This window comes from Penaeus chinensis, chromosome 40, assembly GCF_019202785.1.
Source record: "Penaeus chinensis breed Huanghai No. 1 chromosome 40, ASM1920278v2, whole genome shotgun sequence".
NCBI classification, from domain to species: Eukaryota; Metazoa; Arthropoda; class Malacostraca; order Decapoda; family Penaeidae; genus Penaeus; species Penaeus chinensis.
The window spans coordinates 28,257,643-28,274,288 of NC_061858.1; the positions used below are offsets into that span (position 1 = coordinate 28,257,643).

At 35.3% G+C, this 16,646-nt stretch overlaps 1 protein-coding gene across 1 annotated transcript in view; it reads right to left on the reverse strand.

Annotated features, from left to right (window-relative positions):
- LOC125047178 (transient receptor potential cation channel subfamily A member 1-like) overlaps positions 1–11,796 on the reverse strand; it is an 18,634-nt gene extending 6,838 nt beyond the window's left edge. The window contains exons 1-6 of the mRNA XM_047645297.1: positions 11,779–11,796; positions 9,450–9,656; positions 8,049–8,183; positions 6,439–6,540; positions 1,423–1,632; positions 229–301 (exon numbers count right to left, since the gene is read on the reverse strand). Coding sequence (XP_047501253.1) covers positions 229–301; positions 1,423–1,632; positions 6,439–6,540; positions 8,049–8,183; positions 9,450–9,656; positions 11,779–11,796 — 745 coding nt within the window. The remainder of the gene's footprint in view (positions 1–228; positions 302–1,422; positions 1,633–6,438; positions 6,541–8,048; positions 8,184–9,449; positions 9,657–11,778) is intronic.
- Between the last annotated feature and the right edge of the window lie 4,850 nt (positions 11,797–16,646).

Genomic DNA, 16,646 nt, shown 5'->3' on the forward strand with positions numbered 1-16,646 from the left:
TATTTTCTTTTACATTTTTTTAAGTACTGCGAACGATAATACCTAGGTCGTTTTAGAGCCGTATTGGTATTCGGTACTCTTTGGTATGCTTAAAAAAAAATGAATATTAGTTTTGCAGCTGTATAGGTACGTTCGGCGTTACAGTCCTGCGTTACAGGCTTACGTTACAGACCCTCTCTTTGAGAAGACTTTAACGACGAAATGAATAAAAGAGAATGGATTTTTTACCTGCCCTTTTTCTGTACCCGGTCATTCTCACCTCGTTCCTTTTAGGTCTACTATATTGTGTTACTTTGTACACCTATAGGGGATATTGAGCAAACATTACTAGCAGGGGAAATATCGACCGTTGCTTGTTTCTCTGTTTATAGCATTTTCGTTTCGTATGATTTTAACGTCCTTTTTAAATTCCTTTTGCCAAGTGTGAGATATATGTGTCCTTGTTACCGTGATCAAGGTGGATTTAATATATGCATTGGACATTTATTGGTTTATTGTTATTGTTATTATTCTTTTTTATCTTTATATATCTCATAGCTTGGTTATCAACAATGAATGTTAAATACTGAGCATTTAAAAAGAAAATATTTTGGCCCAGTGGATTCGAGATTGGATGCTTCGAGCTGTCGAAAGTCCGATGAAATCCTCTTGTGGTAACATGTTTATTCTATCTTATGTTTCTATATTTATTTCGTTTTTTTTTCTGTAGCTTATGAACATTTTGTCACAATACAGGTATGCCGTGGGAGTGAAAACAAGGCAGGATCACTTAAACATTGCTCAATCTATTTCGACCAAAGTATCTCTACCACTCATATAGGATTTTGAGTGTATGATACAACTAATGCTTCTCCCTGTATAGTTTTTAACCAGTACCGCTACCACTATCGCAGGTATTAAAAAAACGAACAAACAAATTTATGTGTGCATTGTTAATGAATTTCTATATGTATATTTATATATGTATATATGTATATGAATGTATGTATGAGTCTTTACCTAGATCGGATGTGAATGTATGAAATCGTGAAGGAATTCCAAAGGTCTGAAATAAATTACTCTATTTCCTATATTAATTTTGGCCAATTTCTGCCTATAGTTAAGATTTTATAAAGAAAGAGAAACAACACATATCTGAAGTTAGCAATTGCTCTGATCACTTCATACTTTGAAGAATATAGTGAGGAATTTATCTGTGGGCATTGCTTTATGAAAAGAGGGGCCAACGGGATGGCGAAAGTGCAAATTAAAAAAAAAGAAAAAAAAGAAAGAGAAAGAAAGAAAAAAAGATGGACACTGAAGGATCATACTATAGCAATTTATTCCCGTTTATTAGATCAAGGACAAAAAAAATAAATAAAATAAGTCCCTCCCCACCCCTAAAAAAACAAACAAAAACACCAACGCCAAACAAAAACCAACCTTATCCTTATCCTGCACAAGAGCTAGCAGTTTGCACACACTCTCCCCATTCATGACAACCACATGGACTAGGTTCCGGCCGTTCATGTCACGCAGGGTCACGTCGGCGCCATGGGAGAGCAGCACGTCAATGGTGAGCCAGCCGCCGTGGGCAGCCGCCAGCAGGAGCGGCGACCTTCCCTTTCTGTCGGTGGCGTCGATGGAGGCGCCCTTCGGAAGGGAGGGGGGGGGGGGTTAGTGAGGGGGGGGGTGTCAGGGGGAGGGTCAGTGAGGGGGGGGTCAGTGGGAGGGTCAGTGAGGGGGGGGTCAGTGAGGGGGGGTCAGTGGGGGGGTATGTCTTATGGCTCGTACTATTGAATGGATGAATAAATAGATGAATTAAATATATTTATGAATGAATAAATACATAGATAATTAAATGACTAAGTAAAAATAGATAAATAGAAAAATGAATATATAAAAACTGGATAAATAAAAAAAATATATAAAAATAGATAAATAGACAAAAATAGATAAGTAGAAAAAATAGATAAATATAAAAAAAAGATAAATATAAAAAATAGATAAATATAAAAAATAGATAAATAGAAAAAAATAGATGAATAGAAAAAAATAGATTAATAGAAAAAATAGATAAGATATCAAAAATAAATAGAAAAATGAATAAAATATAAAAATAAATAAAAAAATGAATAAAATATAAAAATAAATACAAAAATAGATAAAACATCAAAATAGATGGAAAAAATAGATAAAACAAAAATAAATAGAAAAAATAGATAAAATATGCGAATAAATAGAAAAAAATTATAAATCATAAAACAAATAGAAAAATAGCTGAGATATAAAAATAAATAGAAAAATAAGATAAAATATAAAAATAAATAGAAAAAAATATAGAATATACAAATAAATAGAAAAAATAGATAACATATAAAATTAAATAGAAAAATAGATAAAATAAAAAAAAAATAAAAAAAATAGATAAGTTATAAACATAAATAGAAAAAATAGATAAGATGTAAAAAATAGAAAAAATAGATAAAATATGAAAATAAATAGAAAAAAAACTACAGAATATAAAAATAACTAGAAAGAAGATAAAATGTAAAACGTAAATAGAAAAAAATAGATAGAAAAATAGATATAATATAAAAATAAATAGAAAAATAGATGATATATAAAAAATAAATAGAAAAATTAGATAAAATATAAAAAAATAAATATAAAAAAATAAGATATAAAAAATAAATATAAAAATAATTGAATAAGCAAATAGATATATAAATAGATAAGTGAACAGACCAACGAATGAATGCATGAATGACTAAATAGTTGAATCAATTAATGAATGGAGCGATAAACAAACAAATAAATGGCTAGGAAGATAAACAAATAAATAAATGAACAGACAAATAAAATAATAAACAGGTAGACAGATAAACAATCAAACAAACAAAACGGTTTTGATGGTTGTTATCTCTCTCTCTTTCTCTCTTTCTCTTTTTCTCTCTTTCTCTCTTTCTCTCTTTCTCTCTCTCCTCTTTCTCTCTCTCCTCTTTCTCTTTCTCCTCTTTCTCTTTCTCCTCTTTCTCTCTTCTTTTTCTTTTTTTCTCTTTCTCTCTTTTTCTCTTTCTCTCTCTCTATCTCTAACCCTCCAAGTGGCAACACCTCATTAGTATTACTAATTAGTGAATTAAAAAATTTCAATGCAGAAGGCGTTCGAATTTCCAAGCAGCAGTTACCAAGTCGGAAAAAATACTTTCTTCTGAGAGTAAATCTTAAAATGAGCATAGTGTATCACGTGATTAAAATTATATTAATTAATGATTCTGAGTGTAGATTTGCAACATTTCGGCCATTTTATAGAGAATCCTCATGTAAGGTTATTTAAAAAAATTGCAAATTATGCAAACTTATCAGAAGTGATATATGCATATATTTTCAGTATTATTAAGGAATTTTCTATTGCAAATATTGAGTCTTTGCAATGATAGAAATTAAAAAAGGCTTATTATGCATACTTATCAAAATTAATATATATATATACATATTTTCGAATAGTTATGCAATTTTCTCCTACAAGTATTGAGTTCAATAAATGAAACATTAATGTGGAAGAAAAGGAAATATTGAAGAAATATTAGAGAAAGCTTTATCATTTTTACTTTTAAAGGTTCTTGAATTGTGGAACAGCGATATATATATATATATATATATATATATATATATATCTATATATATACACATACATATATATATACATATATATATATATATATATATATATATATATATACATACATATATATATATACATATATATATACATACATATATATACATACATATACATACATATATATACATACATATACATACATATATATATATACATACATATATATACACATACATATATATACATATATATATACATACATATATATATACATACATATATATACATACATATATATATACATATATATACATATATATACATATATATACATATATATACATATATATACATACATATATATACATATATATACATACATATATATACATACATAAATATATACATACATATACATACATACACACACACACACACACACACACATATATATTAAATATATGTATATATATACATATATATATATATATATATATATATATATATATATATATATATATATATATATATATATGCATATCTTCTATCAGACTGTAAATTGATATTACTATTAATTATCATATCAATCTTAAACAATTACTCAACATCATCACCATATCACGGATGGTATGTATCTATTGTTATCTTCTTCCTTTCACTAGAGAAAATATATATACAGAAATTTATATACATATATACATAGAGAGAGAGAGAGAAAGAGAGAGAGAGAGAGAGAAAGAGAGAAAGAGAAAGAGAGAGAGAGAAAGAGAGAGAGAGAGAAAGAGAGAGAGAGAGAAAGAGAGAGAGAAAGAGAGAGAGAAAGAGAGAGAGAAAGAGAGAGAGAAAGAGAGAGAGAAAGAGAGAGAGAGAGATAATAACCATCAAAACCATACAGCCTATTACATAAGTCGAAAACCATTCCTTCTTAAATATCCTGTTTACTACGGGTACGGTGTTTTTTTCACTTCACCTGCTGTTACTTGGCACCGAATTCGTTTAGTTTCTGTGCCACGAAACTCTATTTCGCCAGGTGTTCATAGTAACAAATTATCTTTTATTTATTAATTATTTTTTATTTATTATTATTATTTTATAGAAATAAATTCTTCCCCCCAAAAAACAAACAAACAATGTTAGAATTTATTTTAGGCAGCCAATGATACAGTTAATTTTACACATGCTTCTCAATTTTATAATAGATTTATAGGAATGGCTGCCATAAATAAATGTAAAAATCTAACAAAATCTGCCATTCCTCACTCTACGTAGAATGAAGAATGGATATGGACTCTTAATTAATACTTAATCACCACAACTCTACCTCATGTTCATTAAACGGAACGCCAATTATTCATTTAGAGTTAGTTTCAAATTTCATGAAGCGAGAATGAGCGTGAACGGAGTAGCTTTCAATTCACTAAATAGTTTACAGTTAGCGCTCATAAATCTAGTTTTAAAAACAATCGTCTATTATCGTTACTGTCAGGGGGAACTTTTATAAATCCTGCTTTATTTATTTGCTAATATTATACTTTCTTCTGTCTACTTTGTCTATCTACTCACTGCATAAGCTAATCTACCTACTTTATTTACTAGATTTATGCATTCATTTGTCTGATTTATTTATCAATTTATGTTATACATTCCTCTTTCAGCTTTCTTGTTTCTATCTATTCTTCCTCTGTCTATGTGGTTTACTTAACTTATTCATCTCCTCAACTTTATCGATTCCTCTTTATATTTACTTTATTCATCTTCTTTATTCATCAATTTATTTCACTTATCTAACCATCTGTTCATTAATTTTGCCTCTGTGTTTTCTATCCACTTCCCTGTTTATTTGATTTATCTTTATCAATCTCCGTATTTCATTCATCTACTCACTTAATTTATCTCATTTATTCACGTGCTTTATTTTTGTATTCATTTCTTTCTTTCCTGTACATACATTTATTTTTAAAATATTTCTCCTCACCTCATCCGTTTCATCTACTTCCTTTGTCTATTAAAATATATTCATCTCTTAACCTATTCGCTCATCTATCAGCAGACTTAATCACCTTTCCATCTATCGATCTATCTATCCACTCAGTCGCATGTCTCGACCTTCTAAAATATCGGATTATCGGATTTGGGATTTAATAGCCTTCCTTTGCTCCTGTAATTACCTGTTATTAAGTACAATTTTGGAAGTTCAAAGCAATCATAATTTTGAAACGATATCCGAGAGGCAAATAAGTGAAGCTGAACACTTCTTTGAGTGACCTTCACCTACAACCCTGTTTTCACTTCGAATGGATTGTACAGTAATTAATTTATTTGTTTTATTACCTTTGCTTGTGGTCGTTGTGGAACTGAACGCTTCTCTCTGTTAACATCGGATTATTAACTACTTTGCCTCGCTATTCCATACCACTTCGTCGATTTTTCATATTAGTTTGTGCATAGGGTAACGATGTCCTTTTTCTGACTGTAGATTGCAATTCAATCGTCTATATGGACATAAGTACCACAAATACCTCTACTGTAAGCAAGTTCAAAGAATATGAATCTAATAATTCTCTTTCTTAACCTATAATTTTAGATTGTGTATAAAGACAACTATACATTGCATTGCATATTCTTCCACATAAAAATACACAAAAAAAACAAACAAACAAGCAACCAAACAAACAAGAACAAAAAGAAAAAAGAAAAGAAAAGAAAAGAAAGCAAAAAAAAAGTCTCTCACGGACACATCGATTTAACAACCTTCCGGCAGTTAACGGACACATCTCACCCGCGTCAATCTAATCAAATCAAATCAAATCAAGGCTTTCTTATAGTTAACTGACCTGTTCAAGAATAAAAGCAACGAGTTCATAATGGTTGAACATGGCGGCGCAGTGAAGCGGGGTCATTCCTCGGGCATCCGTGGTCACAAGAACCCTCGCCGTCTTGGGAGAAAAGGAGAAGAAAGTAGATGTAGATGTTGATGTAGAGGAGGAGGAGGAGTAGAAGGTGGGGGAAGAGGAGGAGGAGGAGGAGGAGGAGGGGAGGAGGAGAGGAGGAGGAGGAGGAGGAGGAGGAGGAGGAAGAGGAGGAGGAGGAGGAGGAGGAGGAGGAGGAGGAGGAGGAAGAGGAGGAGGAAGAGGAGGAGGAAGAGGAGGAGGAAGAGGAGGAGGAGGAGGGGGAGGGGGAGGGGGAGGGGGGAGGAGGAAGGGGAGGGGGAGGGGGAGGGGGAGGAGGAGGAGGGAGAGGGGGAGGGGGAGTAGGAGGAGTAGGAGGAGAAGGAGTAGTAAGAGTAATAGGAGAATTAGGATGAGGATGATGATGATGAGGAGGAGGAGGAGAAGGAGGGGGTAGGGGAGGAGGAGAAGGAGAAGGAGGAGGGGGAGGAGAAGGAGAAGGAGAAAGAGAAGGAGAAGGAGAAGAAGAAGAAGAGTGAAGAAAGTGCATAGAAAGATGGGAGATATGCGATTAGGGAAGAAGAAAAAATGTATAACAGGAGAAGAGAGGAGAAAAAATATGATGAAAGATATGACACGAGAATATTTAGCAAATGAAATGAACATGAGCTAGCGGAGAAAGGGAAGAAAGGGAAGAAATGAAAGAAAAGGGAAAGGGGGAAATAAAGCAGAAGAAAATACGTAGAAGGAGGGAGGCAAACGTAAAGAGAAAGAAAGAAAATGTATAAGAAAGAAAAAGGAAAAGGGTGTACAGAACGAGAAAACAAAATACGTAAAAGCAGAAGAGAAGGAAATATTTACAGAAATGTATAGACAAATAGATAAATATGAATATGTGTAAATATACATATACAAATATACACATAGGTTTAAAACTGATAGCGAGATAATAAGCTTCATTATATTGCTCCCATAATGCAGGTTATATTAATATATTATTCAAAATTAACAGAACACCAGTTGTGAAGTGAAGAGTTTTTGTAAATGATGTGTATCTGTCTTTTTCCCTCTCTCTGTTTTCCTTTCTTTCGGGTTCCTTTCTCTCTCTTCGTTCTTTCTCTCTCGTTTTCTGTGTAATGTTTGTCTGTCAATTTGTCTTTGTCTGTGTGTGTGTGTCTTTGTCTGTCTAATCTGATTGTCTTTCACTGAGTGTCTGCGTGTCTGTCTGTCCCACTTGCTATATTTATCTGCCTGTCCTTTTGTCCTTTCTCTCTCTCTCTCTCTCTCTCTCTCTCTCTCTCTCTCTCTCTCTCTCTCTCTCTCTCTCTCTCTCTCTCTCTTCTCTCTTTCTCTCTTTCTCTCTCTTTCTCTCTTTCTCTCTTTCTCTCTCTCACTCTTTCTCTCTTTCTCTCTCTTTCTCTCTCCCTCTCACACATTCTAACTCACACCCTTCCCCCACCTCCTTCCATCCTTCCTCTTCTCTCTCCTCTCCTTTCCCCCTTCCCCCAACCACCCTCCCCCCCCCTTCCGCACCCCCTCGCCCCCACCACACTCACCTCCTGCGGCTGTAGACTGAACATCAGCTTCACGACGTCGAGGGCGCCCTGGGAACACGCGAGATGGACGGGCGTTGACAGGTCGAGTTGCTGGGTCGAGATTATCGCGCCCACCTTCAGGAATTGCTCTACCACCTTCAAGGAACGAGGAGACAGAGACGAGATGAATAAAGGAAGAGGTGGATGGAGGGGTCCATGGATAGAGGACGCTATCCCATCCACTTTTAAAGAATAAGGAGGCAAAGGAATACGAGATAGAAAGAGGAAGAGGTGAATGAGAGAGAGAAAAAATAAATAAAGGCGTAAAGACAGATGCATAGGTAAATGATTGGAAAAGGAAGGAAGGAGGAAGAAGAAGATAGATAGATAGGCGAATAATTAGGCAAAGGTGTAGAGATAAACAGATAAAAATGTGAATAAATGGGTGAATGGAAAGGGTACGTGAACTTTGAGACAATGCTCGACTTTCCTGAAAAGAAGAAGGAAGATAAGTAGGTGAATAAAGAGGTAAATTAAAAGAGGAAAGACATGCATATAGATAAGCAGATAAAGCAATAATCCAAATTATTAACGGGTGAACAAAAGGCTATCACACCTGAACGGACAATTAGACTCCCTTGAAAAAAAAAAAAAAAAAACATTCGCCGTCCATTGCTTCCTCATACACATAATACCCCCCCATTAATCCCCATTAATCTCCCTAAAAAAACGCATAAATCCCCATTAATCTCCCTCAAAAAAAACCCATTAATCCCCATTAATCTCCCTAAAAAAACGCACAAATCCCCATTAATCTCCCTAAAAAAACCCGCATAAATCCCCATAAATCTCCCTAAAAACCCGCATAAATCCCCATTAACCTCCCTAAAAAAACTGCATAAATCCCCATTAATCTACCCCCAAAGAACCGCATAAATCCCCATTAATCTCCCTCAAAAAAGAATAAATCCCCATTAATCTCCCTAAAAAAACGCATAAATCCCAATTAATCTCCCTAAACAAGCATAAATCCCCATAAATATCCCTAAAACGCATAAATCCCCATTAATCTCCCTCAAAAAACGCATAAATCCCCATTAATCTCCCTCATAGAACCGTATAAATCCCCATACATCTCCCTAAAAAACCCCTCATAAATCCCCATAAATCTCCCTAAACAAACCCTCATAAATCCCCATAAATCTCCCCTCAAAAACCCGCATAAATCCCCACTAATCTCCCTAAAAAACCGCATAAATCTCCCTCAAAAAACCCTCATAAATCCCCATAAACCTCCCTCAAAAACCCGCACAAATCCCCATTAATCTCCCTAAAAAAACCTCATAAATCCCCATAAACCTCCCTCAAAAAACCCTCATAAACCCCGCATAAATCCCATTCATTAATCCCCTTCGACCTCACCTTTATCGCCCTCCCCTGAACAGCCTGGTGGAGGGGTATATTCCCGTCCAGATCGGGGATCGACATCATCTCCCTCTCACACGCCCTCTCCTCCGCCCACTTGATCAGATGCCTCACCACGCCCACGGACGAGTTGCGGGCGGCCACGTGGATGGGGAGGTAGCCATTGTTGCAGCGCTGGGTGGGCGGGGCGGTGTAGCGGTCGAGCTGTGGGCGGGATGGGGGGGATGGGGGGGATGGGGGTAGGGGGGGATGGGGGTGGAGGAAGGGGTAGGGGGGGATGGGGGTGGAGGAAGGGGTAGGGAGGGGGATGGGGGGGATGGGGGTAGGGGGGGATGGGGGTGGAGGAAGGGGTAGGGAGGGAGGAAGGAGGGGGGATGGGGAGGGGAAGGAAGGGGTTGGGGAAAGGGGAAGGAGGGGGTTGGGGGTAAGAGGGGGATGGGGGATGGGGGAGGAGGAAGGGGGTAAGGATGGGGAGAGATATGGGTTAAGTGGGGGTTGGGGGGGATGATGGTTGGAGGGGGGGAGGGTAAGGAGGAAGGATGGGGGTAGATAATGGGGGAGGGGGTGTAAGAAGGGGAAAAGATGGGAGATGGGTAATGGGGAAAAGGGGAGGGGTAAGAGGGGGGAAGGATGGGGGAAGGTTAGTGTGGTTAGCGACTACTGTGATTTTAAAAATAATGCTAACAATGATAGAGATGACGATTGAAAAAAATGATAATGATAGAAATAGAGACAATGATAATGATAATAATAATGATAACAATAATAATAATATTAATGACAGCGATGATCATAATAAAAGCAATAATAATTATGGTAATAATAGTGATAGTAATAATAGTAATAGTAATAATACTCACAATATATTGATAATAATGATGAAGATAATAATGATATCAATAAAGATAATTATAGTAGTTGTATAATTCATAATGGAACTGAGGATAAATAATCACAATAATAATAAAACGGATAACAACAACAACAGTAATAACAAAAATGATAATGATAAAAGTGTCAGCAATAATACCAATGATGTTAATGATGATAAGGATAAGAACGATAAGATTCATAAGGATGATAATATTAGTATTGGGGATGACAATTCCAAAGTCCAATATTCATGAAAAAAATAAAAGAAAAACAAACAAGAGCAAAAGTAATGAAAATAAATGAAAATAAATGAAAAGAAAAGAAAAAAATATGAAAAAGGGAGAAGAATAAGAAGAGGAGGAGGAAGAAGAGGAGGAGGAAGAAGAAGAGGAGGAAGAAGAAGGGGAAGAAGAGGAGGAAGAAGAGGAGGAGGAAGAAGAAGAGGAAGAAGAGGAGGAAGAAGAGGAGGAAGAAGAGGAGGAGGAAGAAGAAGAGGAAGAAGAGGAAGAAGAAGAAGAGAAGAAGAAGAGGAAGAAGAAGAGGAAGAAGAAGAGGAAGAAGAGGAAGAAGAGGAGGAAGAGGAAGAAGAGGAAGAAGAGGAAGAAGAGGAAGAAGAGGAGGAAGAGGAAGAAGAGGAAGAAGAGGAAGAGGAGGAAGAGGAAGAAGAGGAAGAAGAGGAAGAAGAGGAAGAAGAAGAGGAAGAAGAAGAGGAAGAAGAAGAGGATGAAGAAGAGGAAGAAGAAGAGGATGAAGAAGAGGAAGAAGAAGAGGAATAATAATAAGAAAAGGAAGAAGAAAAGGAAGAAAAAAAGGAAGAAGAAAAGGAAGAAAAAAAGGAAGAAGAAAAGGAAGAAGAAAAGGAAGAAGAAAAGGAAGAAGAAAAGGAAGAAGAAAAGGAAGAAGAAAAGGAAGAAGAGGAAGAAGAAGAGGAAGAAGAAAAGGAAGGAGAAGAAGAAGAAGAAGAAGGCAAGAAAAGATACCTGCTATTTAGACCTTCCAATAGAGTCCATTACATCGCTGATCAGTTTATTGACCTGCGGCCGCACGATAGACGGTCGATAGATTATTACGCTCTTTGGGACTCCATGCTGTCCCTTTAATTTTTTTTTCTTTTTTTCTTTTTTGAGGATTCAACGTTGCTTTGTACGATTCATTGGTTTATAGGTTATTCAAAATTCCTTTGTGCATTTTTATGAACGCAGGACAAGGAAAGAGTTGAGAAAAGATTGAAAGAGAGAGGAAGGAGGAAGAGAGAGGAAGAGAAAGAGAAAGAGAGAGAATGAAAGACGAAGAGGGAAAAAAGAGAAAAAGAGAAAGAGAGAAAAAGTAAATGAAAAAGAAAACAAAAACCAAAACAAAAACAAACAAAGAAAAAACACCTAAAAAAAAAATTGGACCTTAAAATGACATAAATAAACAAACAAACAACTAAAATACACACATCAAGACTTACCAACATCTGAGCACACATTTCGTGGCCGAGCTCTGCCGCCAAGTGGAGCGCCGTCCTCCCCTGCCGATCGCCCTGCAGAATGGCCGACTCGTCTAACTGCATCACCAATTTCCCGACCGCCTTCGCCTGCATGGGATGAGTGACACGAGCCTTTTTGGTTGGTGTTGGTGGTAATGGGGGTTGGTGGGGGGGGAGGGGGGGCGGGGGGGCGGGGGGTGTTGTTATTATTTGTTTTTTGGTGTTTCGTTTCTTTCGTGCGGTCTCTCGATCTTTCGTTGTCATGGTCCGTCTGTTTGTCTTTTTTTCTTTCTCTCTCTTTCCGTTTTTTCTCTTTCTTTTTCTTTCTTTTCCTCCCCCTCCTTCTCCTCTCTCTACTTCTTCTCTACCTCTTTCTCCTCTCTCTCTTTCTTTCACCTTTGTCTCTCTATTTGTTTTTATCTTTCTCGTAGCCATTTTATTTGTCTGTCTGTCCGTTAGTCTGTATCTCACTCTTCATATTTATTTGTATGTCCCTCTCTTTGCTGTCCCTTTCATCCTGTGTGTTTGTCTCATTTTGTATGACTTTCTGTATCTTTGTTTCTGTTTGTCTGTCTGTCTCTCACTCTCACTCTCACCCTTTCTCTTTTTCCTTCTCCTTTTATTTCCCGCTCCTTTCTCTTTCTGTTTGTCTGTGTGGGCATGTCCATCAATTTGTCTGTATGTGTCTATGTCTTCTCTTTCTGCTTATGTATTTGTCAGTTTGTCTATCTATTCGTCTTTCTCTCGCACTTGTTTGTTTGTCTGTCACTCTTTGTCAATATCTTGTATTTCTTCTCTCTCTTTCTCCCACTCTCTCGCTCTTCCTCCCCCCCCCCCTCTATCTCTCTCTGTACGTGTGTGTGTGTGTGTGTGTGTGTGTGTGTGTGTGTGTGTGTGTGTGTGTGTGTGTGTGTGTGTGTGTGTGTGTGTGTGTGTGTGTGTGCGTGTGTGTGTGTGTGTGTGTGCGTGTGTGTGTGCGTGTGTGTGTGTGTGTGTGTGCTCTCTTGTGACTATCTCTCTCCTCTGTCTACTCTGTCCGCCTGACTAATTACCAATCTTTTCCTCGCATTTTCTTAGGTCACGTCCCTCATCAATCTCCACAGTTGATCACCTCCTGACGCCTCACTTATTACACCCAAGTGTCATGTGACCAACGACTTTTTCCAATTTCCAAGCTGGTTATATAACGTTACATCATTACGTTGTGTAATGAAGACCTTGCGTCACGTTGTGAAATTACTGTTCAACAAGTTATCATTTTATATAGCACAGCATTTTAATTATTCATGAATCATGAAATTGATATCAGTAACAACAATAGTAATTATGATAATGACGGTTTGATGACATAATACTATTTCTACCATGACTGTTACAAAGATGATGATCCAAGTAATAATGAGAATACTAGTAATAATTATGATAATGATACTATTAATAACGACAATCCTAGTAACTGTAATGGTGATGTGGATGATGACAAAAATGATCATGTGATAAAGATGACGATGATGAGCGCAATATTAATAACAAATATGACAATCATAATACTAAAGGTAACAAAACTAATGACAATAATGATACTTATAATAATCTTGATAACAGCATTAACACTGGTACTCTACTACTACTACAACAACTACTACTACTACTACTACTACTACTACTACTACCGGTACTATCATTATTACTACTACTAATACTACTACCGGTAGTATAACTTTTGCTATTGCTTCTGATAAAAATAATAAAGGTGATAGTGATTATAATAACAACGATGCACTAGTAACAACAATAACAAGTTACAGCAAAAAAAAAAAAAAAAAAAAAAAAAAAAACATAACGAGCATGATAATGATGAAACAGTACAAATGATATTAGCATTAATGGTAATAATAGATACAACAATAATAAATAACAACCATAGTGACAATAAAAGCATTAATAGAAATAAAAGGGTTGATAGGAATACACGATATGGTAATGAACTGATCATTACAACACAAACGATAATTATTATATTAGTAATAGTGATGATAGCAGTAATAGTAGTATCATCAGTGGTAATAACTTCATCAATAATAACGGCAATATAATAATCATGATCTTCAGCGCTTTTATTTAATGATGATCACAATCATTATCGTCATTGTTATGCTTATGCAACTATTGTGAAAACTGTCATCACTATCAATACACTAATAACGATGTTAATACCACAAACAATAAGACAAAAGCAAAAGGGACAGTGTTGATAACAAAAAACAAACAAACAAAACAAAAATAGGGAAAAAATCTACAATTACAGCCAACAATTACTCTAATCTTTCTTTTCTCTGTCTGTCTGCCTCTCTCTCTCTCTCTCTCTCTCTCTCTCTCTCTCTCTCTCTCTCTCTCTCTCACCCCCCTCTCTCTCTCTTTCTTTCTTTCTTTCTTTTTTTTTTCTCTCTATCTCACCTCCCCCTCCCCTCTCTCTCTCTTTCTTTCTTTCTTTCTTTCTTTCTTTCTTTCTTTCTTTCTCTCCCTCTCTTCTCTCTCCTAACTCCTCCCTCACTTTCTCTTTTTCTCTTTCTTTCCTTCTTTCTCTCTCTCTCCTTCTCTCCCCCCAACTCCTCCCCCCTCCTCTCTTTCTCTCTCCTCCCCTTTCTCTCTCTTCTTATATAACAGAGCAACATCAATAACATCAATGGCAACATCATCTTCAACATCACCAACAATCATAATAATCTGGAACAATTAATGTCTTACATTTTACAACAACAATAGCAAAAACAGCAACAACAACAATAACAACGATGATAATATCGAATCTTATCTAATTTCGACAAAAAAAACAACAGAAACAACAACAACAGCAATATCTGCAACCATACGTGCAATAACATCAACATAAAAAAGAACAACAACAACAAACACGTTGCAACAAAATCGACACCAACAACAACAGGAAAAACAAAGAACAACAACAACGCCAAAGAATCCTCAGTATTTGTTTACCTTGTTGTGAATGACAGACAAATGCAACGGAGTGTTATGGTCGTCGTCTTTCAATTGCAAGTTGCAACCACTGGGAGATGAAATGGAAAGAAATACATTATGTTCGTTTGTGTTTTTGTTTTCATTTTTTTTTCTCTTTCCATCCTTTCTCTCTTTTTTTCTCTCTTTCCATCCTTTCTCTCTTTTTTTTTCTCTTTCCATCCTTTCTCTCTTTTTTTCTCTCTTTCCATCCTTTCTCTCTTTTTTTCTCTCTTTCCATCCTTTCTCTCTTTTTTCTCTCTCTTTCCATCCTTTCTCTCTTTTTTTCTCTCTTTCCATCCTTTCTCTCTTTTTTTCTCTCTTTATCATCCTTTCTCTCTTTTTTTTCTCTCTTTCCATCCTTTCTCTCTTTTTTTCTCTCTTTATCATCCTTTCTCTCTTTTTTCTCTCTCTTTCCATCCTTTCTCTCTTTTTTTCTCTCTTTATCATCCTTTCTCTCTTTTTTTCTCTCTCTTTCCATCCTTTCTCTCTTTTTTTTCCTCTCTTTCCATCCTTTCTCTCTTCTTTTTTCTCTCTTTTCCATCCTTTCTCTCTTTTTTTCTCTCTTTCCATCCTTTCTCTCTTTTTTTTCTCTTTCTCCATCCTTTCTCTCCTTTTTTTCTCTCTTTCCATCCTTTCTCTCTTTTTTTCTCTCTTTCCATCCTTTCTCTCTTCTTTTCCTTCTCTTACCATCCTTTCTCTCTTCTTTTTCCTCTCTTCCATCCTTTCCTCTTCTTTTTCCCTCTCTTTCTTTCTTTTTCTTTCTTTTTTTTTTTCTTTTTTCTTTTTTTTTTTCTTTTTCTTTTTTTTCTTTTTTCTTCCTTTTTTTTTTTTTTTTTTTTTTTCTTTTTTTTTTCTTTTTTTTTTTTTTTTCTTTTTTTTTTTTTTTTTTTCTTTCTCTTTTTTTTTTTTTCTTTTTTTCTTTTCCTTTTTTTTTTTCTTTCTTTTTTTCTTTTCCTTTTCTTTTTTTCTTCTTTTTCTTTCTCTTTTTTTTTTTCTTCTTCTTTTTTTCTTTTTTCTTTCTCTTTTTTTTCTTTTTTTTTTCTCTTTCTCTCTTTTTTTTTTTTTATCTTTCTTTTTTTCTTTTTCTTTTTTCTCTTTTTTTTTTTTCCTCTTTTTTCTTTTTTTTCTTTTTTCTTTTTTTTTTTCTTTCTTTTTTTTCTCTTTTCTTCTTTTCTTTTTTTTTTTTCTTTTTTTCTTCTTTTTTTTTTCTCTTTCTTCTTTTCTTCTTCTTTTTTTTCTTTTTCTCTTTCCATCCTTTCTCTCTTTTTTTCTCCCTCTTTCCATCCTTTCTCCCTTTTTTCCTCTCTTTCCATCCTTTCTCTCTTTTTTTCTCTCTTTCCATCCTTTCTCTCTTTTTTTCTCTCTTTCCATCCTTTCTCTCTTTTTTTCTCCCTCTTTCCATCCTTTCTCTCTTTTTTTCTCTCTTTCCATCCTTTCTCTCTTCTTTTCCTCTCTTTCCATCCTTTCTCTCTTTTTTCCTCTCTTTCCATCCTTTCTCTCTTTTTTTCCTCTCTTTCCATCCTTTCTCTCTTTTTTTCTCTCTTTCCATCCTTTCTCTCTTCTTTTCCTCTCTTTCCATCCTTTCTCTCTTCTTTTCCTCTCTTTCCATCCTTTCTCTCTTCTTTTCCTCTCTTTCCATCCTTTCTCTCTTCTTTTCTCTCTTTCCATCCTTTCTCTCTTTTTTTCCTCTCTTTCCATCCTTTCTCTCTTTTTTTCTCTCTTTCCATCCTTTCTCTCTTCTTTTCCTCTCTTTCCATCCTCTCTCATCCTTTCTCTCTTCTTTTCTCTCTTTCCATCCTTTCTCTCTTCTTTTCCTCTCTTTCCATCCTTTC